We start from the raw sequence: 24,533 nt of genomic DNA on the forward strand, positions 1-24,533 counted from the left end.
TCCCCCTCTCCCTCCCCCTCTCCCTCTCCCTCTCCCTCTCCCTCTCCCTCTCCCTCTCCCTCTCCCTCTCCCTCTCCCTCTCCCTCTCCCTCCCCCTCTCCCCCCTCCCCCTCTCCCCCCTCCCCCTCTCCCCCCTCCCCCTCTCCTAATTCCCATACTTCTAGAACTTTAATACCCAGTTTCCCTTTCTCTCTAGCCAGTGTTGTGTAGTGGTAAAGAGCGGTGGTTTGGAGCGGTGGACTCTGATCTGGAGAACTGGGTTTGATTCCTCACTCCTCCACATGAGCTAGTCACACTCTCTCAGCCTCACCTCCCTCACAGGGTGTCTCTTGTGGGGAGGGGGAGGGAAGGTTATTTTAAGTCGGTTTGATTCTTCCTTAAATGGTAGAGAAAGTCTGCATATAAAAACCAACTCTTCTTCTTCAAAGGTAGCACTCAAAGCCTTGCTTGTGTTGCTCTGAATCTTTCTGGTTGGGCTCTTCATTGGCTTTTTTGTATTTTGAAGGCAATGGCTCATGGATGAGGATAGTAATGTTTTCCCTGGTCAGGACTGCTCACAGTGGTGGACCTGAAAGACTCAATCTGTTCCTCTGTTTACTCAGGCTTGTCTTCCCTGTAGCTCCCACTGCCAGATTACAGCCTTCATCCTTTGCTGTCCTTCTGTCTCTGAGGGGGAGGGCATCTTGAGAGACGGGTGATTCCCTTCCGGTGCTCTGTGACAGGCAGGATGTAATTAATTCAAGCTTCCTGATTCCTGCCTGGAATCACCCGCTCTCCAGTTTTCTTTCGCCCCCAGACTGACTTGGTTGTTTCTTGGATTTATGCATGAGTTTTGTGTCCCTCAGAGATGACCTCGTGACCATCCCTTGCAAATCCCTGGTCTTCCCGTTGCTGTTAAATCCAAGTTGCAGGACTTGTGTAAAACAATTGTTTGGGGAGGCATTGCAGTCATGAAGGAGTACTTCTTCCAAACCTGCCATCTTTTCCGGGGAACTAATTTTCGTGGTCTTTGTAATTTTGGGAAACTCCAGGCCCCACCTAGAGGCTGGCAACCAGAAATCCAATCTGTGTAATATGTGCAAAATAAAATTTAGGAAAACCGAGCCATGTGGGAGCATCCTCATCTTTCTCCTATTTGATTTGCGGTACTCACTGTAAAAATCTGAAGCCTCAGTTCTGGAATTTCCCTTAGAGTAGTTAGGCTTCAATATTTTGGAGAACCCATCTTATAAATGATGCTAGATTTTTCTGCCCAAAATTTCACAGTATGATGCTTTGCATGTATAAAATGCAGTGAAAAACAAATAGGTTAATCATATTGCTCATCACGTGCCTATTTATATTCTTCTGTTCCTTAGTGGTAGATGTGCTCCTTCTGTTGATATATTAGATCATGCTATGTACTCTACAAATCCTCAAGTTTGAAGTTTGCTCTTGAAAGGTGAAGCTCTGTAGTTAGTGGATCTGTGCCACTAAACTGGAACAGGGAAGCCCATATCTGCCTGGATTTCAAAATATCTCTGTGTTATGTATTAACCACAATGCAAATGCAGAGAGGGCATACTAAAATGAGAGACTACATTGATGCTCCACCCTTGCAGTAGAAAGGAAATCTTTGCTAAATCTTTCATAAAGAAGATGGAAAATGTCAACATTTGTTGACCCAAAACAGTCTACATTTTGGTTTTGTGCCTTATCTATAAAGTCTGACCTGGATGGCCTAGGCTAGCCTGATCTCATCAGATCTCAAACTAAGGAGGTTGGTCCTGGTTGTACTTGGATGGGAGTCCATCAAGGAAGTCCAGGCTTGCTACACAGAGGCAGGCAATGGCAAACCACCTCTTAAGCCTCTTGCCTTGAAAGCATCACAGGGATGCCATAAGTTGGCTATGACTTGACAGCACTTTACACCACTATTAAGTCTCCATTTTGTTGGCTTCTGCCTCTACCTACCCCCATCTTGGATTTATGATCATCCAGTCTTTGGCTCTACTCAGATCTGTGCAAATCTAGTGTTGGGCTATTTATAGAATAAAAGGGAAGTTGACAGACGAATAGGTAGGAGCAGAAACACCTATCCTGATCGCATTATAGCCACAATAGCCAGCTTGCAAAGTATGTAGTGAGCTAAGAGAGAAGTACCCTAGCACAATAGAAACCTACAGAGAAAATTTGACTCAATCACACACTGAAGGCTCTTAAACAATTGTTCAAGGTATATTGCTTCAATCAAGGTGTGCTTACACACGGTACTCTGTTGTCTTGCTGCATTCTTTTCTATCAGAAGAAATCCTGCTGCTGCCAGCCTTTAATTAAGTACTATGCTTTTTTGGTATCATTTACCTTTGTTTTGTTCCTACTTATGTAACTGACTGCCTTTAATTCCCCTCCTCCCTCCCTCAGATTTCCCTTCCTTTTCTTATTTAGAGAGGCTGTCATGACAAGGGGTTCTCATCCCTGACAAGTGTTCGTCCAGCTGCTGCTTGAAGACTGCCAGAGTGGGGGAGCTCACCAAGGGAACCACTTGCATGAGTGCAAAATACACCTTTTGGCTAGCAACCAGGTTGATCAGCAGCAAATTAAAAAGAACACACACACCCGCATCTTCACACTTGGGAATAGTCCTTTATCTGGACATACAGCTGATAGGAACACCTTAGGCCATCAGCAATTCCTTAGCAAATCTCCAGTGTTAAAGAAGTTATACATACCAGGGCAGGAATTACTGTGGAGAATGACGTAGAACAATAGAAATCTGCAGGTATAGCATACCCTGGTTCAAACCCTGTGTAGGAGTAGCTGAAGACAGCCCTTAAAGGAGCCCCAGGCACAGCTCCATTAAACATAGTCATCTGGGATTGGTTGCCCAAGGTGACTGGCTGCCCCATGTGCCAGCCATCTTGGTCAGAGCCATCTCTGCTGTGTTCAGGGTGTTCATTATTGCCACCTGTTCTTATTCATCCTGGGAATGCTTGTGCTCCGTCCCTGCTCCCTCTTTCATATTTATTTACTTCATTTGAACCTACCTTTCTCACGGAGACTTAAGGCAGATTGCAATACATAGAAAGTTCAGTCAGCACAAGTCATCCAGTAACAGCACAATAGGGCAAGGATTACATAAATTAGGGAACAGTGGAAACAGAACTGTCTAAGGCAGGGGTGTCAAACTCATTTGTTACGAGGGCCGGATATGGCATAAATGTCAACTGGTGGGGGCCGAGCCATGCCTCGCCAGCGCAGATCAAGAGTGGGAGGGGGGTGGCTGCCCTGTCTGGCTTGCAGGCCAGATAAGATCTCTCAAGGGGCCGGATCTGGCCTGCGGGCCTTATGTTTGACACCCCTAATCTAAGGCATGACATACCATAAACAATGCAGAGAGTGGATTACAAACGTAGAAGACAGTGCAGTAAAAGCCAGATGATACAGTAAACGCTGCAATAGCCCGCAGTTATATTTCCTTATAAAAGCACCCTCCTAGACTGTTCCATTATATTGCAGCCCTGATCCCTTTATAAAAAATACCTCCTCAACATTTCCATTTTGCAAATTCTGAGCTGTGTGCCATATAACACACCAGCAGTGACTGGGGGGGTGGGGAGATTACAGAGCTAGAAGTTGCTATTCTCTGTTGGTGCTGGAGCGGTCGGTTTTACTCAGTTCAGGTTGCAGCAGGTGACTAGCGTTGTGCTTACATTTTTGAGAAGTGATTCCTGTTTTAAATCGCCTAGGCGGTCATCAGTATGAGTAAAGGAACAGTGTTGCATTGCCACTTCTCTTTTTGAGAAGAGCGTGGCTCCATTTCCCCAGTCGATCTTCCAACCTCATTCCAGTGGTTTGGGCATACTCCCATCCTTGGGAGTGAGTTCCCTTTGAACTAGAGGTCAGAGAAATCATATAAAAAGAACTTGCTGCTTCTTTTATGAAGAATAGTTGGCTCGTTGCAGTTCAGTATGCATTTGCCCATCCCTGTTTGACAAGCTGGCATTTTGCCCCATTTTTTTTATTTCACTTCCTCTTGCTTTCATATCCAGGGTGTTTATGAACTGCTTTTTGGTAGTTGCTACATTCTTCAGAAGGAGGAAATCCTTGTTCTCCTGCATCAGAACTACCAGTTCCTTGAAGCTCATTCCAGGAAAAATATTATACTCAGTCACTGGAGTCTAAATGACTCTATTAAATCTATCAAATGCATCCTTTTCAGTTGGGCGGCATTAGAGAAGAGACACCTACTGGCACATGCAAGAAGGGGTGCACAGATTATTTTATTTTTCAATTGCTTCTAAATCAAGCACAGTCTACCACATTTATGTCCTCTTCCTTGATAGTCATTCACTTATTCAGAACTTATTCTAACTCTCCTAGTCCAAGAGGCCACCTCTTATTTATTTTATATGTATACTGCCTCTCCTGAGTCCAGCATGAAATGGTTCTCAAAAGAAAAACAATATGTTAGTGTTTTTATGATTTTATTATAAAAATGCTAAGTATTAAAACAAGCTGTAAAACCAGAATATACAGCATTCAATAACCTAAAATACTATCCATAAGAATAAAACCACCAAGATGGAAACTCAGTTTTCCTTAGTCTTTAGCCATTTTTCAAAATATGTGCAACATATTGTTACCCAAATTGTCATGCATGTGGCAGGCAAAACAAGCACGACACAGACACTTATATTGTGGGGGTATTAAACAGCGAGGTCTAACCCTATGTATACCGAGGATGGGATTCAGACCAACACTTGAAAGAGTGGGGGGGAATAAGCTTTACAAAATAAAATAGGTTTTTATTTAGCTAACAGGAAGAGCAAATAAAAGGTTAAGCAGTTTTTGCGTAGAGAATGGTAGTTTTACAGAATGGAAAAAAAGTGTTCGTAAAATAGCTGTAGCCTTTGCCTACCAAGCTACCTGCCTATAAGCAGGAAGACTAAAGCCAGGGGGTGGGGTGAGGTGGGAACTATGAACCTGTTCCTAGCCACAGCGAAGCAGCTGTGGTGAAACAGACCAGATAGGAGGAAGTACAGTAAAGTGGATGGAAAATCAGAGAGGCCAACTGTGAAGCTGGGGTAACTGGATGAATTCCAAACTGGCCACCAAAAAATTGAGGCTGAGGGGTAACTTTTTATACACTTTTGCCAAGAGAGGGGGAAAGGAAAGGCAGTTGGCATGGGAATAAAAGATGGATGAAAGTTCAATCTCTCCAGAGGTGGGTTAGTTTGAAAAGACAGTCTTTGTCAGCAGTGTGGCGAGGCATTTTCTGTGTTGGAAATATTCTTTTAGGGAGATTGAGAGGATTACATGATTGAGCCAGGGCAGAGACCTTCCTGCCCAACCGTTAAGATAAGGGGAAAATAGCTGGGATCAGCCCCTGACTTATTGTTTTGGATATTTCGGTCGCTGAATTAGATTAAATTATCAGGAAGGAGATTCTAAAGTACTTGGGGAAATGATCCTTGGGTTGACTCCCACTGAAGTTGGACTTTTGCATGATTGATGGATGCCTTACATTTCTTCACACCCTCAGCATAACTCACTGATATTTTGATATTAGTTTGATAAAACTCCAGCTGGACATTAAGAAGAAATTTTTTACAGTAAGAGTAGTTCAGCAATTGAATCTGCTGCCAGGGAGGTGGTGAGCTCCTCCTCCCTGGCAGTCTTCTAGCAGCGGCTGGACCAACACTTGTCAGGGATGCTTCAGGCTGATTCTTCATTGAGTAGGGGGGTTGGACTAGATGGCCTGTATGCCCCCTTCCAACTCTATGATTCTATGATTGCTAGGCCCATGCTAAGAAGTGCATGTGCTCTTCCCTGTAATGGTGGATCCCTGTAATGGGGGGAGGGTTCTGGGGGCATTAATATACTTCTAAATCACATTCAGTTTGCTGCAGAGTTACTACCATGTGTCGGGCTATGTGCCAAAACCATTCTCTAAACCCAAGATGCGATCCAGTGGTTTCATATTGGAGTAGTTTTTGTCAAAGGTTTATGTGAACTGGGTTATAGTTGTAATAACTATTGTCCTTGCCTCTTTGGCCTTTCTTTTGCATTCTGAGCTTGTGTGTGTGTGTAAGCGGCCGTCAAATCACAGCCGGCTTATGGCAACCCTGTAGGGTTTTCAAGTCAAGTGATCAAGCAGAGGTGGTTTGCCATTGCCTTCCTCTGCAAAGTCTTCCTGGGTGGTCTCCCATCCAGTACCAACCTAGCTTTGCTTCTGAGATCTGACAAGATCGGGCTATACTATACCATTCCACATCCCCTGAGCTAATATAGAATGGTAGAATAAACTATTTCCAGCCTGAAATAGTTTATTCTACCATTCTATATTATTATTATTATTATTATTATTATTGTATTATTATTATTATTGTAATACTCACATGACCATTGTGGAAATACTTCACATATGTGAATAATAATAATAATAATAATATAGAATGGTAGAATAAACTGAAATAGTTTATTCTACCATTCTATATTATTGTTGTTGTTATTATTATTATTATTATTATTATTATTATTATTCACATATGTGAAGTATTTCCACAATGGTCATGTGAGTATTACAATTCCTTATTTCCTTCTTTAGAACAACCATGTCATGGACAAAGTGAAAGTAACACACAAGGCCTGTTATGCAAACCTCTACTTTATGGGCCAGTATTAAATAAGCATTCTCCTTTATGTTCACTGCAGCAAAGTGCTGTGAACTGTTTATGTGTGATCTGATACTGTGACTAACAGCTCATCCTTTTTTTTCAAATCAGAATTCCAAGTGTACAGTGTGTAAAATTGAATGGCAAATGGTAATTTGACCTATAATGTTGTCTTCCATGTCTCTAGGTGTTGTAGAAGGTGACTTGGCTGCTATTGAAGCGTACAAGTCATCGGGAGGAGATATTGCACGGCAGCTTACCGCAGATGAAGTACGTTTGCTAAATCGTCCTTCTGCTTTTGATGTGGGATACACACTCGTTCATCTTGCTATACGTTTTCAAAGACAAGACATGTTAGCAGTTCTGCTTACAGAGGTAAGGTTTCGTCTTGCGAGTATGTTCCTTTGTAGAAGTTCAGTAGAAGCACAAATCCCCGAAATAACTAAAACGGGTGGGGAACCTCCGGGCCGGATCCGGCCCGCGAGATCATTTTATCCGGCCTACTTGTGTTTGATGATGGAATTGACAAGGCTACCCAATTCATGTAATATCACTGACAGTTAAACTTTTGTTTCAGACACTAGTATCTTCATTCAATTCTAATCATCCACAAACAGGTCCAGGAATGGGCCAAGTCAGTGTTGTGGACAGTTGGATCAAACATGGAACTTGACCGGAGATTAGGCAGTAACTTGCTGTTTGGAGTCATCTTGATTTAAGACATTATTCTAATCTAGCTAATCATGCCTATTTATTCCTATAGTACTCAGATATGAAGAAATTAGTTGCACTTGCTTCCACATTCAGGAATAGTGTTTCCCATAATGTACTATGCTGTCACGATACAGTGAGCGACTGGAGGCCCCTTGGCCGTCTTCTGGTCCGATATTGAACCAATTCAGTCGACTCTCACAGGCCAGTGTAGACAGGATCCTGACTGCTGTAAAGCCCACAACATGCATCCTAGAACCATGCCCCTCTTGACTGGTCAAGGCCATCAGGGATGTGGTGCGGGCTCCCCTGGAAGACATTGTCAATCAGTCCCTAAGTACAGGGGTCTTCCCAGGGAATTTGAAAGAGGAGGTGGTGCATCCATTCTTAAAAAGACCATCTTTAGCTCCTAGTGATCTGGTCAACTACCACCCAGTGCCCAAATGATCTTTCCTGGGTAAGGTAGTTGAGAGAGCAGCTGTGGAACAGCTTCAGGCTTTCCTGGAGGACACATTGGCCTTGAACCCATTTCAGTCCAGCTTCCGCTCTGGTCATGGGACAGAGACAACATTGGTCTCCCTCACAGACAGTCTCCAGCGGTGTGTGGATCAAGGTAGGTCGGCACTGCTGATTTTATTAGATCTTACAGCAGCATTCAACATGGTTGATTATGATGTGTTAGATCACTGCCTCGCCAACATTGGAATTTGGGGGACAACCCTTCAGTGGCTGCACTCCTTTCTTTGTGGTTGAGGACAGAGGGTAGCGCTTGGGGAGAAAGTATTGCCACAATACCCCTAGGTGTGTGGGGTCCCTCAGGGAGCAATCCTCTCCCCCATGTTATTTAACATCTATATGCGTCCCTTTGCCCAGCTGGTCCAGAGTTTCGGGCTGGGTTGCTATCAGAATTCTGATGACACCCAGCTATATCTGTTGATGGATGGCCAACTGGACACTGCCATGAACACACTGGCCAGGTGTTTGGACAGCATGACGAAACAGTTGAAACAGAGTTGACTGAAACTGAATCCATCAAAGATGGAGGTCCTGTGGCTGGGTTGGGGTGGGACAGAGATGGTGTTGCAGCTCCTGGCTCTTGATGGGGTGCAATTATCAATGGAGGCACAGGTCACAGCTGTAGCCAAGGTGGCTTTTTTTCACTTCCACCAGGCTAGGCAGCTGGTGCTGTACCTGTCTCATCCTGACTTGCAATGGTCATCTCCAGGCTAGACTACTGTAACTTGTTCTATGCAGGGATACCCTTGTGACGGTTCCAGCTGGTCCAGAATGCAGTGGTGAGGGTCCTTATGGGGATCCCGCTTAGAACACATATTCAAGCAGTGCTTCGTCAGTTGCACTGCCTCCAGATGGAATACCGGATCTGGTTCAAGGTGTTGGTATTAACCTTTAAAACCCTAAACGGTCTAGGACCATTATATCTGCAGGACCACCTCTCCCGGTATGCCCCCCCCCCAAGAACGTTATGCTCAACTAATATCAACTTGTTGGTAGTCCTTGGCCCAAGAAGTATCCGGATATCCTCAACCAGGGCCAGGGCTTTTTCAGCTCTGGCCCCGACCTGGTGAAACTCTCTGTCTAGCGAGACCTGGGTCCTGCGGGATTTGGTACAGTTTCACAGGGCTTGTAAGACACAGATGTTCTGCCAGGCCTGTGGTTGAGGGAGTCAATGGTTTCCATCATAGCTGGCCTCCCTTCCCCCTCCCCCCCTGGTTAAATTAAATCTACTGAATTTATTGGGGGTCCTGACTGCCTTTCCTCTGGACTGGCCGCCATTGGAAACGGGCGTCATCGGATTTTAGAGCTGATTTTAGAATGAAGGGTTCTAAGTGTTAAATTATCTATTATGTATCTTACAATATATAATGTGTTTTTGTGATGTAACTCTCTCTGAGCTCAGCTTTAGCCTGGATAGAACGGGATATGAATCCAAAAATAAATAAATAAATGAAATATGTGGAACTAATTTTGTTCACTTCAAACAACAGCAATTGCTCCAGAGGGAGAGTTAAGATAATAGCTTTACTTTTCCAAAAATGTGTATATTACTTTATTTTCAATGTTGAGTTTTTAAGTAAATGAAACGGAGGGGGGGAAGGGGGGATTGTCTCTTTTGGTTGATAATGAGGTGCACACTCTAAACATAATGCTAGCCCTGTCCAAAAAAAAAAAATTTAAACTAAATTCCTTGGTTGTGTGCGTTTACATTTCTAAATATAGTTTGCAATGCTCACTTGGATTGCACCTTATAATACATTCCTGGGCTGACACTAAATGATTATACTTGTTTATGAAATTTTATGTGTGCAAAATATGTTGCATTAGACCACTGAAGACAACCTCAGGGCCGAAATGCTTTCAGCATGTGATGTTATATTATCAGCCATGTATCTGTTGCCATTTGGGCTTGTTTTTAGTATGTGCATAAGGGCGTTATAATATGTATATTTCATTGTTTTATTTAGGTCTTCTTTTACCCAACCGAGTTTTTAAGTAAACCATTTCTTTCTTCTGGAAAGCTCTGGGAATTTGGTTTATGTATTGTTAAAATACAATTTATGTGTGTGAGGGAGTATACGTGTGTGTGTGTACAGTTAGCTTCCACTTATTACCCTACTATATCGTACGATGTGTTAGTCTATCTGGAGCAGTAGAAAACAGCAAGAGTCCAGTAGCACCTTAAAGACTAACAACATTTCTGGCAGGGTATGAGCTTTTGTGAGTCACAGTTAACTTCTATAGCTTATCGTATAAGACCTATGCTATTTTTACAGAGGAAATATCTGACAAGTATTGCATTAATCATTGAAATCTGTCTCTTTCTTGGTGGTTTAAATCATTGATCTAAGGTGCCTTGATTCAGATGAACACATCCTTCTTTTGCCTTTTCTAGACTTGCAACGGAACTTTGTAATAGAATTGACTGTATTGCTTCAAGCTGCAGGAAGAGGCAGTTAGGTTGGAGGAAGGCTCCTTGGAGGATACTTGATTCTCGTTCTGGGGGAAGGGCATCTCTCTGACTTGTGGGTATTACCATCACGTGCCCAGGGAGGCAGGACCAAAAACTTAACTTCCTGTCTCCCTGGGCGGGAAGCCCAGTTTCCGTCCTGCCTCGTTTAGGGTGGCAGCTTCGTCATATGGCTCCGAGCTGACTGCAAAACTTTTCCTAAATTCTTCTGGTGTTCGTCTTCCCTTCTCAGTCTGCCTTAAGCCTCCTTCCCAAACCCGTCTGTCTGTGGCTGCAGCTCATCCTTCTTTATCTCCTCAATCTCTCTCCTTCTGTGCCTCATCCCCCTCCCCCCCCATCCTCACTTCGCCCCGTTGGGCAAGATGACAGACGACAGGAGAGACTCCGATTCAGACCTCCTTTCTGAGGAGGACCGTGACATAGCCCTCGTCGCTTCGACAGGGCGAGGTCGCCGGGAAGGCTCCAACGGCTGCTGTTGCGGTTCCGCGGAGAACGGTGTTGAGGGGCCCGGCGCGCTCTAGTGAGCCGTTAACCCTTCATTAACCTCCTTCCCTCGCCCCCAACCTGGCCTCTCAGGCGGTGGGGACAGTCAAGGACAGGGGGAACAGCCTGGGCCCCACTGGCGCACCAAGGCGGCCTTGAAAGTCCCTTTTAAGGAACAGGCCCATCACTTACAGGATGATTGCTCCTCTGGGGCAGCAGAGTCTGAGGAGGAGAGCAGAGAAAAAGGGGAATACAGCTCTGACGAAGAGAACCCCATCATTTTGGAGGAACAACAGCCCTGATTGTTCTCAGCTGAGGACTTCCAGGGGTTATTGAGTAAAGCCCTATTGGCCCTAGACCTTAAAGAGGATCCTGATCCAGATAAGGAATCCAAACCTAAATCCAGAAAAAAGGGAGACAAAGAGTTTCCCCCCGTCTCCAAACCTCAATCCTGTGAAATACCATTCCCAGAATTCTTTGAGAACCAAGTACAGGCAGAGTTCGACAAGCCATTAGCTAACAGGCAGTTTTCTGCTAACACCAAAAGGCTCTATACCATGGTGCCGCAGGCCATGACTCTCTTTCACCTCCCCCTGATAGTTGCTCTGGTGGCAGCAGTTCACTCACCTGATCTGCCATTGAGGATGGAATGGGGACTATTAAGGATCCCATGGATAGAAAAGCCGAAATTCTGTCAAAAAAGGTGCACGAGGCTTCCACTCTGGCCATTCAGGCTTCAGCAGCCACTTCCATAATGGCCAGAGCTTCCATTGTATGGCTCAGGAAAATTATCCAGCTGTACCCGGCTGAGAACCGTAAAATTTCGGAGGGGCTTAACAGACTTCTTAAGGCCGCGGCCTTTATTGCAGACGCATCTTTGGATGCCATGTCCTTTGCGACCAGGGCAACATCATCCAACATAGCCGTCAGGAGAGCACTATGGCTCCGCCCATGGCAAAACGAATTCAAGACTAAATCACTTACCTTGTCCTACCTCTTTACAGGAGATAACTATTTGGAGATAGACTAGAGAGGATTCTAGTGGAAAACAAGGACAAGAAAAAGGTCCTACCCAAATCCTATAGGAAGGAGGGGAGACGATCTTCTTCCTTCCCCAACTTTAGATCTTCTCACTCCCTCGCACGCTACAGACATGATCAGTGAAGGGGTTCCTGGAATAATGGCAGGGGCTCCTTTCGCAGAGGAGGGAATATGTTTTTTCGCCCCCATCAGGGACAGCAGCAATTCAGTGGCAACAAGGGAGATAAGTTCTCCAAAAACCCAAAACAGTGATGCCAGGTCACCAGCAGTGGGGGGGAGACTACTTCAGTTCCATCAGAAGTGGGAACGACCTAACATGGACGCCTGGGTTTCCCAGGTAGTTTCATCAGGCTACCTAATAGAGCTAACCTCCTCCCCAAGGGACAAGTTCATAAGCTCTCCCAGACCCCTGAACAGGGAAAAGCACTCAAGAACCTTAGATGCCATTCTACACTTAGCCAGATACAAGCAATAGAGCCAGTACCTCTAAAAGATTCGTGCCTGGGAATTTATTCCACCTTCTTCACAGTCCCCAAGAAAAATGGGGACTGGAGAGCTATATTAGACCTGAAACACCTAAACAAATTTGTCTGATACAGGAAATTCCGAATGGAGACTCTAAAATCCATCATAGAGGCCCTGCAGATAGGTTATTACATGACCTCCTTAGACTTAAGGGAAGCATACCTCCATGTTCCCATACATCCTACACATCGCAGGTTTCTCAGATTTGCATATGCAGGGAAACACTACCAGTTCAGAGCCCTCCCTTTTGGTCTGGCGTCAGCACAACATGTCTTCACCAAGATCCTGGTGACACTGGTGGCCTTGCTCAGGCAGGAGGGGATCAAGATCTTCCCATATCTGGATGACATCCTTGTCTGTGCCAGGTCCGAGGAAGAGGCCAGGACACATACAGACAGGGTCATCAAGGTCTTGGTGGATCACGGGTTCCTGGTGAACCTGGAGAAAAGCTACCTGACCCCTACTCAGAGATTGCAACACCAAGGGGTAATCGTGGACACACGCAAGAACCTAGTATTGCTTCCTCCAGACAGGATCACGAAGATCAGATCCTTGGTTCAGACCACAGTCAGGTCCAAACAGGGCAGGATCACGTTTCTTGCCAAACTACTGGGTCTAATGGTGGCCTGCTTAAGCTCTGTCCCTTGGGCCAGATTTCACTCGAGACCGCTTCAACTGCTCCTACAACCTTATCAATTCCTCATTTCTCAGAGCAGGGACAGTACTATCCCACTACCTCACGATTTCAGGCACAGCCTCCTATGGTGGTGCAGCCGCAACAACCTCAGCAAAGGGGTACAGTTCGTCATAGAGGATCAAATTCAGATCCATACGGACGCCAGCCTAGAAGGGTGGGGGGCAACCTGTCTGAACCACATGGCTCAGGGCATCTGGTCAGCAAAGGAGAAAAAGTTACACATAAATCTTCTGGAGCTCAGAGCCATCCATCTGGCTCTACTACAGTTCCAGGACATCATCCTTCACAGGCATGTACTAGTTCGCACGGACAATGTGTCTGCCAAGGCACATCTAAACAAGCAGGGGGGGGGGGTCGCGGTCCTCCAGACTACACCAGGAAGCCCAGATTATCCTTTCATGGGCAGAGACACACATAGCATCCCTGTTCTCAATTTACAAGCGGACTGGCTAAGCCGACAGATCATAGACGAGGGAGAGTGGTCCCTCAACTAGTTGGTTTTCAAGCAGATTGTGGAGCGATTTGGCCTCCCCTCTGTGGACCTGTTCGCCTCAGCAACCAATCACCTCCTTCCCTGCTTCTTCTCTGAGTGTTTCCACCCAGAGGCGGAATCCATGGACGCTCTGATGTCTCCATGGCCAAAAGAGACCCTGTTTGCATTTCCCCCCCATTCCCATTCTTCCCAGGGTCCTCAGAAAGATCAGAAGGCGAGGGCAACTGTCATTCTCGTTGCTCCCCTATGGCTGAGGAGGCCGTGGTTTCCCAGCCTGAAAGAGCTCTCAGTCCAACCCCATTGGGAGCTACCAGCCATTCCAGACCTCCTTCACCAGGGTCCCATGTTCCATCCCGACCCTCAATGGCTTTGCTTAACCGTATGGAAATTGTACAGAACCGCCTCTTAGAACACGGTTATAGCTCAGACATCGTGAACACCATGATTGAGGCGAGGAGACCTTCCACCAGGAGGATCTATAACACCTCCTGGAAAGCCTTTGTGTTGTGGTGTAGGCGAAAACACATAGATCCTCTTTCCCCGGGCATTCCTAGGATTTTAGGCTTCCTACAAGATGGGGTGGAACAGGGTCTCAAGGCAGCTACCTTACGCAGACAGGTAGCGGCTCTGTCTACTGTATTGTCTACGGCAGGCAGTTTTCTCATATCCAGGCACCCACACATTCTGGCCTTCTTAAAAGGGGTAGTTCAATTAAAGCCTCCAACAGTACATCGCTTCCCCTCTTGGCGACTCAACGTGGTGCTCACAGCTCTTACCAGGCCCCCCTTCGAACCCATCAGGGAGATTCCCTTAAAGGTGTTGAGGATGAAGACCATCTTCTTAACGGTGGTCACCTCTGCCCGCCGTGTCTCTGAACTAAGGGCCCTATCAGCGCGGGACAGCTTCTGCATCTTCCACAGGGACAAGGTGGTCCTGAGACCGGACCCCATCTTTATCCCGAAGGTGAATTCCATGTTCCACCGCACTCAGGAGATACATCTGCCGTCCTTCTGTCCCAATCACAGCTATCCCAAAGAAAAGGAATGGCACCATCTAGACCTGCGTAGGACCCTCAAAGTATACCTCAAACGTACAGATACTTTCAGGCGTTTTGATGCATTGTTGATATCCTTGACCAGCCCATCCAGGGGACAGAAGATGTCTAGGTCTTCGCTAAGCTGTGCTGTAAGACAATGCATCACAGAAGCATATAGGGCTAGCAAACTCCCAATTCCGGCTGGCATCTAGTTCGCAGTGCAGTCACATCAACAGCATTCGAAAAACAAGCCCCGCTGGAAGAGATCTGCCGGGCGGCCACCTGCTCCACGGTATCCACCTTTATAAACCACTACAAAATTGATTCCATGGCCTCTGCTGATGCAGCCTTCGGTAGGAGGATTCTGCAGCACGTCTTGGATCAGTCTTAGTACCCTCCCAGGTGATCTAGCTCTTGGAGATCCCACAAGTCAGCGAGATGCCCTTCCCCCAGAACGAGAACGGAGCCTTGTTTACTCACCATGAAGGCTCCTTCTGTTCTGGGGTCGAAGGGCATCTCACCCGCCCAATGTTAAACTAACTAATCCAAGACTTATTTGTCAATCTGACGTGGGTGGCCATGACACGTGGAATCCTCCAAGGAGGATACTTAACTAAGGCCTCTACTCACATTTGCCATTTTTCCTTCTTATATGTATCGGAGCCTCTTACTGATCGTTAAACGTGGTTAATTATTGTCCATTGACAATACTGGTTACCCTGTTGTGTTTTGTTGTTGTGTTTGCTGTTCTGCACTTACCTGTCGCCTTTAGCTCTGCGAGTCCAAAAACTGGGCTTCCCGCCCAGGGAGACAGGAAAAAGTTTTTGGTCCTGCCTCCCTGGGCACATGATGGTAATACCCACAAGTCAGCGAGATTCCCTTTGACCCCAGAACAGAAGGAGCCCTCACGGTGAGTAAACAAGGCCCCGATCCACCCCAATAATTTTGAATGCCCTCCTATGTTTTAAAGCTCCTTGTAAATAGAAAATTGGATTAGAGGGCAAAGGGTTAGGCTAGAACCTTTATTCTATATATGCTAATTTGCTTGCATGGAATTGTTTTTATGTTCTACATTAAAAAGATCCTGACTTGAACAGATTGGGGTCCAAGTAGTCCAGTATCCTGTTTCCAGATGTCTTCATAACTTGATTTTCAGTCTTCCGAGTGGTAATAACATTCTGCTTTTTATTACTGATGTTCATAGAACATTGGCTCTGAATATGAGTTTCCATCTGGCTGCCATAGCTAAGAGCCACTGATGGACAAATGTATATCGGACGTATCTGTACATCTGTGAGGGAAGCCATCCAAGCTATTGCTATTTGAATATCTGTCAGACATGTTGTGATTACATATGTTCGGTTTTGAAGTTCCCGCCACGTGCTTCATTGGCTTTTACTTGATGCTGATATTACTCAGATGTTTACCATTCTCTGTAAGGAAATAAATCAATTTACATGTTGCGTTATAGGTATCCCAACATGCGGCTAAGTGCATTCCAGCCATGGTATGCCCAGAGCTTACTGAACAAATCCGGCGTGAAATTGCTGCCTCTCTTCATCAACGAAAGGGAGATTTTGCTTGCTATTTTCTAACTGACCTGGTAACATTTACGTTACCTGCAGGTAATTATGTGACACGTTTTTCCTCTGCTAATTTGTCCTTAGTTGAGAGTTGAGGGCTCATGAAATTGCCAACTGCTTATCTTTTCTAGCTTATGCTAGTATAACCAGTTCTGAAAATTATAACAATATTGGCTTTCCAGTGACCAATTGTCTTCAGTCATTTACCAATAAGAAACTTAGTTGATAAATATAATCTGCTGTGGAAATACTTAAAGCTATTAACATTCTGATAACTTACACACACCTAAGATATTGGTTGCTATTAAATACCTCAGTACAATATACTCTTCCTCCTGCTCATTTTCTTGTGTGCTGTTGCTCCTGATGAGAAGGAAGGTTTACTTAAAGGAAAGTGGTATAGGCAAAGTCACAGAATTATTGTAACATTGCAGTAGGACAAATGGGATCTCCTTTAGATTCAGGAAAGGAACTGAGCAAATATTAGTACTTTACATGAGTGTTTGGCTAAGCATCTGATCTGTGCTGGTCCCTGATCCATCTAAAATGATGGGAAGCCTGTTATCCTGATAATTTCTTTTACTGCCCTCCCTCCTTGGTTCCAACACAAGCACCCAATTTCATGAGGCATTGAAGGAAAAGTTTTGATTTATTTCTGAAATGCCAATAACACAGTGGTTCTCAACCTTTTCCAAGTCGCGACCCCCTTTTACAATTGCCAAGTAACCTGTGACCCTCGTCACATTTGCATAAATTTGCATAAATGACATTTTCAATAGGATAAAACACATTTGTTTTTTTGGCAGTCCAGGGTATCCATATATATAATTACTTTAAATTTTAAAGTTTAAAACAAACAAGCAAACGGTACTACCACCTGTTGCGCAGCGGCTGTGACTGTGTGGCGCGGCAACCTTTCCTGGCATGGAGGAAAGAGTGCCTCTGAGCATGCACTTCGTTCCTGGTCCTCCCCTCTCTCCCCAAAAACTCTTCCAAGCAGGCTGGGGCTCTCGCGAGGAAACCCCCTCTCTTGTGACTGGGACACTGTGCACAGAACTGCAGTTATCCCTCAAAGCGGAGCTCCGTTTAATCACCTCACGAGAGCAAAGGGCCAGGAAAGAGCCGAGGGCCGCTTATCCCGCTCGGACTTTTCGTGCCTTTTTCTCCCCTCCACCAGTCACCGCTCCTTCTGCGCCTCACCGAACCTGCGCGCTCGAGGGGGAAATCCCGAACTGCGCATGCACCTCGACTCTCTCCCCCTTGGCCTTGCCAGAGCGGAACTGATGACTCAGGGCAGAAAAGCAAAGCCACACTACAGACATGCGCACTTGGATTCTAGGCTGAAGCTCCCACCCCACCCGAGCGCCTAAAAGTAAAAACAACGTGGCTGTAGCGGCCTCAAGGGGGACCGCCCTCTTCTCCTCCGAGACCTGAACTGGCTGAGCCAAAGGAGCTTCCTCGGCCTCCCACACATCCTGCCGCATCATCCGCCCGGCACAGGTGCGACTGCGCCCAGGGCTGGCCCGCCCGCCTCTCAGCTGGGCAGCAGGGCTACAGCTGGTGTGCGGCGGCACGCCGCCACGTCTCTACAGTCCAGCTCCTTCTGGCTGTCGGTCGGCCAGTTCCTCACCTCTCTGCTTGGGGTCTTCCCTGCCCTCGCGGACGGATCAGGGTTACAGGGCGTCTGGGTTAGTCCTGGACAGCCTGGGATGGGGGCTGTCCAGGACAGTGGCAGCCACCCCCCAGAAAACACTTCGTGACCCCCTTGGGGGTCCCGACCCCTAGGTTGAGAACCACTGCAATAACAGATCATCTTGTATTGGGCTTGCAGCCTTAGCCTTGTTCCAAGATGAAGTCTTTTATTTCATCCATCCATGGTTCTTTTTAAAATGAAGAAAAATTCTCCCCTGGAGCTGCACATTGGGGGAGGAGGATGAGGCTTAGCACCTATTGGTGCTGTTTTGTATGCAGGGTAAGACAAAAGAAGCCTGTGAGACTGTTGGCCAAGTTTGGAGCCAGTGTGCATTCAGCCCAGGCCTTGGTTGAACACTTGCTGGCAGCATCTCTCACTAGAGTTAGGGTTGTTCTTGTAAAAAGAAACACTTTTTTTTTTAAATTCTCCCATGCAAATTAAAGGATAAGTATCCTTTAACCCCAAATGTCCCTCCTGCTGTACTCACCAAACTGAAGGAAAGCCAGTGGCCTGCCACTTGTTCCTGTTGAGCCGGGGAGGTAAACTTTCAACTCTGGGGTAGAATGGAGGTGGGTTTCTACACTACTTTGAAGCTGCCATTGTTCTAAGGTAGCATAATGGTAGCCTGCATGGACAGCTCTACCCTCCTACCATTTTTTTTTTTGGAGGACTAGGGATCTCCCCCAATACTTTGCACCCCTATACAGCCCCGTTTTGGCACTGAAGTATGTTCATGTGTGAACTGCCCATTTTTCTAATTGGGATAGCGATGGATTTTGAATGACCATGTTAATAATATAGTAGTCTAGGTATTTAGACTATGATTGTGCTATAAAAGGTGCGTCCTAGCAAATTGACACGATGCTTTAATTGAACACATGAACATATGAAGCTGCCTTATGCTGAATCAGGTCCTTGGTCCATCAAAATCAGTATTGTCTACGCAGACCGGCAGCTGCTCTCCAGGGTCTCAAGTAGAGGTCTTTCAGATCACCTACTTGCCTAATCCCTTTAACTGGAGATGCCAGGGATTGAACCTGGGACCTTCTGCATACCAAACAGATGCTCTACCACTGAGCCACAGTCCCTCCCCTAATTCTGTTTTGAATTTTGAGATATTCTAGAACTTGCATGTGGCAACCTATTGCTTGACTGCAGTGTATGATTGCCTTTTATCTTTAGCTTTTACAAACCTTTTCGTAACTTCGGGTACAGTGATTGATAAACATGAAATCACTGTGCTCTAGTTACAGTAGAGTACGACTTGATGATGGCAGAGGGAGCATTTTTAAGAAGAAAATGGTCCTAGGTATGTTTTAAAGCTTTGCAAATGAAAGCGCTCCTATCCTCCACCTCTGTATTTTGTACTCAATTTGTTCTGATTCATTGGATCATGTAATGCAAAACAGACAATCTGACGACTCTAACTGATTTTAATTCACTTGCTTGGTAAGTGGGATGAGTTGGAGAAAGAAAGCAAGGGTCGCATTACTTGAAGTAATAATGTAGAGACTTAGAACGCTGTCTTAATAGAGAGTGTAACTAGCTCCCTTATCTTAATTTCATTTTGTCTAGAAGTGCTATAGGTCGCCGTGACACAGTTTCATATATTTATATATTAAGCAGTTTGTGTATGGATTTACGGGTAGACAATTCATTAGGGTATATCCCAGCATAGATGCACTGATCAGATGGCTGCCTGACCCACGTATCTAAGGCATTTACTAATCCATGTATTTAAGACATAATTCTCCTGAGGCAATGACATGTAATCTCCTTGTAGTTCTTGGAGCTACTTCTCAGAATACCTTCATGATGGCCACTACTCTCATTTCTTCCAAAGTCCTCCTCAAAATGCCTATTTTTCTTGAAGCCTTTGCCACAACCCCGTAGACATGTCACCAACTGAAATGGAATCTAAGTACATAAGTGGAATCATGGCATTTTGTTTCCTGTTTATTCCTGCTTCTACCTCCCTCCCTTCCTTTGACTCCTTTAATTGTAAGCTCTGCTAGGCAGACACCTGTTGGCAAGACCTATTCTCTTGTAGTCAGTAAAGCACCATGATGATGGTGGGAAAGTAATGTGTGAAGTGAGTATTGTCAAGATTGCAGCTCAAGCCTGTCTTGGGGTGAATTGTACACTTAAGCCATTTGTCATGCTGGTAGAATTCTCTGGTTTTGCAGATATTGAAGACTTGCCACCAACAGTCCAAGAGAAACTATTCGATGAAGTCCTTGATAGGGATGTTCAAAAAGGTAAGTGGTGTGATGTTCACTTTATATAACAAGCAAGTGGTATCTATAGTAGACAGTAAGCAGGATGATAACCTGCAGTGAGGAGAGAAATTGGGTGCAATTGCCCTTCCTCTCTCTTGTGCTAACAGAAAGCTATTAGAGGCGGCCCAGTGGTCTCATCTAAGCTGTACTCACAGTGGCATGTTGCTGCATCGTTATAGGTCTTGCTAGTTTAGTGTGAGGACATTTTTTTCCTCTTGATTTACTACAAAATATTCATCGAAATGAAAATAAATACATTTCCTTAATCCTGTACATATAACTACAGGTTGAGTATCCCTTATCCGTACTGCTTGGGACCAGAAAGTGGTCCATATTTCGGATCTTTCCGTATATTGGAATATTTTTGAATTTTTGCGTATACATAATGAGATATCTTGGGGATGGGACTCCAAATTCATTTATGTTTTATCTACGCTTTATACACATAGCCTGAATGTAATTTTAAATCATATTTTTCATAATTTTGTGTACACTGAACCATCAGAAACCAAAGGTGTAACTGTCTCACCAGATCAGCTGTTAAACAAGAGCAACAACAAACAAACTAATAACGGCAGGCTTTCATTCTCCACCTACGATGCAGTGTACACTGTATTTTATTTTTTTAGGTGAGAGGAAACCTTGAAAGCAGGTAGCATGAATCTGCCTGCATGCCGGCTCAAAGGGTCTAGTCTTCGGATCAGTCTGGATATGGGATGTCTGGATAAGGGATACTCTACCTGTACTATCTTAAAGAGTAGCAGGGTTTTTTCCCCCCATTCCATTTAGGACGACTGACACTGAATTGCTTGTACTTTCTAGAACTAGAAGAGGAATCTCCCATTATAAACTGGTCACTGGAACTGGGTACGCGTTTGGACAGTAGACTTTATGCACTTTGGAATCGGACTGCAGGGGACTGTCTGCTTGATTCAGTACTACAAGCTACATGGGGCATTTATGACAAGGACTCGGTGCTACGTAAAGCCCTTCACGACAGTTTACATGACTGTTCCCACTGGTAAGCAGGAATGTTTTTGAAAATAGTTTTTGTGGTTATCGTTAGTAGCCTGTTGATAGTGTGCATACTCGTAAGTTCTTCTGATCACAGCTGTAGCGGATGGTCATGCTTCACAGAATGGCAGTGGCTATGGTAAGGCAGCAAATAATGTGAAAGGCTCATAATTGTTCGGTGATGAATTTTATCAAAAATAATGAAGAGGTGTAAAAAGTAGATGCAAACCATCCAAAGTACAACTTTTAACCTGTAGGAAATCCAGTTAGATAGTCATATCTATAGCTAATATTGTACAACTGTATCACATGACATTTTAAGTGGTGTAAAGATCTAGAAAAAAATATATCTAGAGCCGTTCATAGAAACAGAAAAGATCAGTGTCTCACAAAACCGGAATTTCTGGTATTCAGTTGAGAACTGCCACTAGCTACTATTGTGTATGGATATAGAGTGGCAGATCTTTATCTGTATGGTAATTCCAGACGGGTAGCCTTGTAAGTTTGTAGCAGCAAAATAAAACAGGAGTCCACTGTCCCTTTAGAGGAAACCAAAATTTATTCCAGTGTAAGCTTTCATGAATCAGAACTCACTTCATCAGATGATCGAAGTCCTCATCCACTCTGTTGACTGCTTACTCATTTTATTGGATATTGTTTTAAACTATCGTCATTTTATAACATGTCTCCTGACACCTTTCTGTTGTCTGCATCTTTGAGTATAAATATATCTGCTTAATGAATGAACGCTTCTTGCGTTTGAGGAAGTAAGCTCTGACTCATGAAAACTTACACCGTAATAATTTTTGTTCATTTGTAAAAATGCTGCTGGCCTCCGGTTATGTCTCTGTGATGTAATCCTCTGAATTGGACAATATAGTGAAAATGAGATCAATTTTATACTTGAACTAAGGGAGGACTGTATTAGGACTGTACCTCCTAGGTGCCATTCAGCCAATTAGAATTTCTGGGATTAAGCTATTGGATCTGGGTAAGAGCATTTTCTTTCTAGTGATCCGGAAGCTAGATGACTGGGCTGACAGTGACACTTTGAGCTCCTGCTCTTTAAAAGAGGGATGCAGATTTTCATCTCTTCCCCATTTTAAAACTGAGAGGGCTTCGTTTTCGTTTTAGCCAGGTAGACATGAGAGGTGCTTACAAAGAACTGAGAAACTATTTTGGGGTACTCTTGGGCCCTACGTATCCCTGGGCCCCAGTTTGAGAAATGGTGCTATAAATGTGTCTTACCTTAGAGTCAGGGCCTGCCAGACTCTGCTTTTAGGTTTGTAGAATATCCAGAAAGAGAACGAATCACATGTGATAAAGATGTTGGTTGTTAGGGATCAACAAGGTTACAGGCAGGGTGGTGGTTGCATAGCAAAACAAAGCAAAGCTTGGCTTATAGCATCCCTCTCTGAAGACTGGGGATCCCTGGCAATCCTCTTGATGCGTCACTCAGTGGGACTAATTGTTGGCCACACATCTGTGCATTTCCTCATCAACCAGTGAGACCTTGAGGCTTGCATATCTTTTTAAAAGTTGCCGCAGCCTAATTGCATGCAAGCACCGGCTCCTGTCCATGGAATAATTTTCCACAAGTAGGCTGTGTTGACTGCCTTCCGTGTTATCTCTAACCATGCACTACTAGAACTGGGGCTGAGAACTGAAAAGGCAGGCCTTAGGCCTGGGATAAGGTGAAAGAGGGCATTCGCTATGTCCTTGTCATACAGTGGTCTTCTGCATGTATATCCTCTGCAAAATGATAGCAATGGAAAACAGTAGAACAATAACTCTTCATTAATTTTAAAGGGCTTCTCTGCTCCAAGGATTTGGGAGGGGAATGTGTAGCTTTGGGTATTATTGATCCTAGTATTCTCTAGTTTATGGGAAATCATCCCAGTATTGTGTAGATGGAATAGGTGTTGTTTCACCCATAACTACTATTATTGTGGAGCAGTTTAAAAAAGCTATTTGTTTATTGGGATATTGTATGCCCCAGTTAAGTCACAGGGCGAAAACGCATGGTCGCTTTAGCCTCCTTTAATCCCTGTTTTAGCCAGGATCGAACTCACATTAGGCAAAACGCATGTGTTCGATCCTGGCTGAATCCTGGCTGAAACAGGGATTAAAGGAGGATAAAGCAACCATGAGTTTTCGCCCACAGTTTTAAAAAAACCTGAAAAGTACTCTGGATTAACAACAAAAATTAAATGTTTCTATTTCCTGTACAGAAATATCAATTAAATACAAAATATATTGTGGTCAATAATGCACCACACTCTAATCCTTTTGCAGTGAGCTCAGCTCAGTTTGCAGGAAGCTGGCAATAAGCAAAGAGCTTGGAAGTCATCACTCCGCTGTGTTCCCACTCCTACCGTGTGTCATTGTGGGGAATGGGGAGTGTCTTGGGTCAGTGTACTGAGGGCATGTATTTGTAATTAAAAACTATAGACATTTTGCAGTGGTAGTTCAGCTTAAAAGAACTGCAACTTAATTCAGTTTGAACAGTTTTACAGGTTCCAGTAGTCAGCTGTCACAGTGAAGGAGCTGAAAATGACCCCTTCAGATAGGATATTTTAGTATAACCTTGAGCGTAGAAAAACAACTCTGAAGCTTCACGCCAAGAAAAAGTTAACTTCTATGCAAAGAATGTAAAGCTAAATCAAATGTGGAAGTTGGTAACAACATTTTTTTCCACTTGAGGGATAATTGTGCACTCCTAGTAACTTTCCTCTGTATCTGCAGAAGCTGGTGTATTCTGTAACAACACAACTCTACTGTATATAGGCTCCTGACCTGATAACTTGGGTGTATAGTTTATTTGTTTTCCCATTAATGCCAGTGGGGAATCAGTCCTGCCCAAATAGTGTCTTAGTTTTTAACCTTGATTATACTTAAAGCAAAACCTGGAAGGGCATAAATCAGTAGGGCCCATCTGACCCTATTATTCTTGAGGAATACATGAAATCTGACACTCTTTAACCACAAGAGACTGCTAAAACCTGCAATATCCTTGCCAGTGGCAGGGGTTGGATGGGATCAAAGAGCTAATACCAACTGAGCCTTCAGTAAATAATGATTCGACCATAATAAGAGTCTCAGTTGTAACTAGATCACCAGAAACCTGCTTAGTGAGAACAGAAAATCCAAAGTGTGCTCTCTTTTAATGTGTCAAACTCAGTACAATCTGGTACAGTCCTGTGGTTGTCATGGAAGCCATGAAATCCTGAGCATAGTCAGATAAGGTGAACAATCAGTCTGCTAGTCTCTAGTATCCTCCTCCTGGCCGTATGACAGCAGTCTAACCTGACAAAACAGTCAACCCTGATTTGTGGA

At 44.6% G+C, this 24,533-nt stretch overlaps 1 protein-coding gene and 1 non-coding gene across 2 annotated transcripts in view; one reads left to right on the forward strand and one right to left on the reverse strand.

The window, feature by feature from the left end:
- ZRANB1 (zinc finger RANBP2-type containing 1) overlaps positions 1 to 24,533 on the forward strand; it is a 61,199-nt gene that overhangs the window by 20,308 nt on the left and 16,358 nt on the right. The window contains exons 3-6 of the mRNA XM_056849450.1: positions 6,844 to 7,031; positions 16,100 to 16,253; positions 20,091 to 20,162; positions 21,006 to 21,204. Coding sequence (XP_056705428.1) covers positions 6,844 to 7,031; positions 16,100 to 16,253; positions 20,091 to 20,162; positions 21,006 to 21,204 — 613 coding nt within the window. The remainder of the gene's footprint in view (positions 1 to 6,843; positions 7,032 to 16,099; positions 16,254 to 20,090; positions 20,163 to 21,005; positions 21,205 to 24,533) is intronic.
- TRNAT-GGU (transfer RNA threonine (anticodon GGU)) lies at positions 18,921 to 18,995 on the reverse strand. Its single transcript has one exon. It is a non-coding gene; the product is annotated as a tRNA-Thr (tRNA).

The sequence above is a fragment of the Euleptes europaea genome, chromosome 5 (genome assembly GCF_029931775.1).
Source record: "Euleptes europaea isolate rEulEur1 chromosome 5, rEulEur1.hap1, whole genome shotgun sequence".
Taxonomy (NCBI): Eukaryota; Metazoa; Chordata; class Lepidosauria; order Squamata; family Sphaerodactylidae; genus Euleptes; species Euleptes europaea.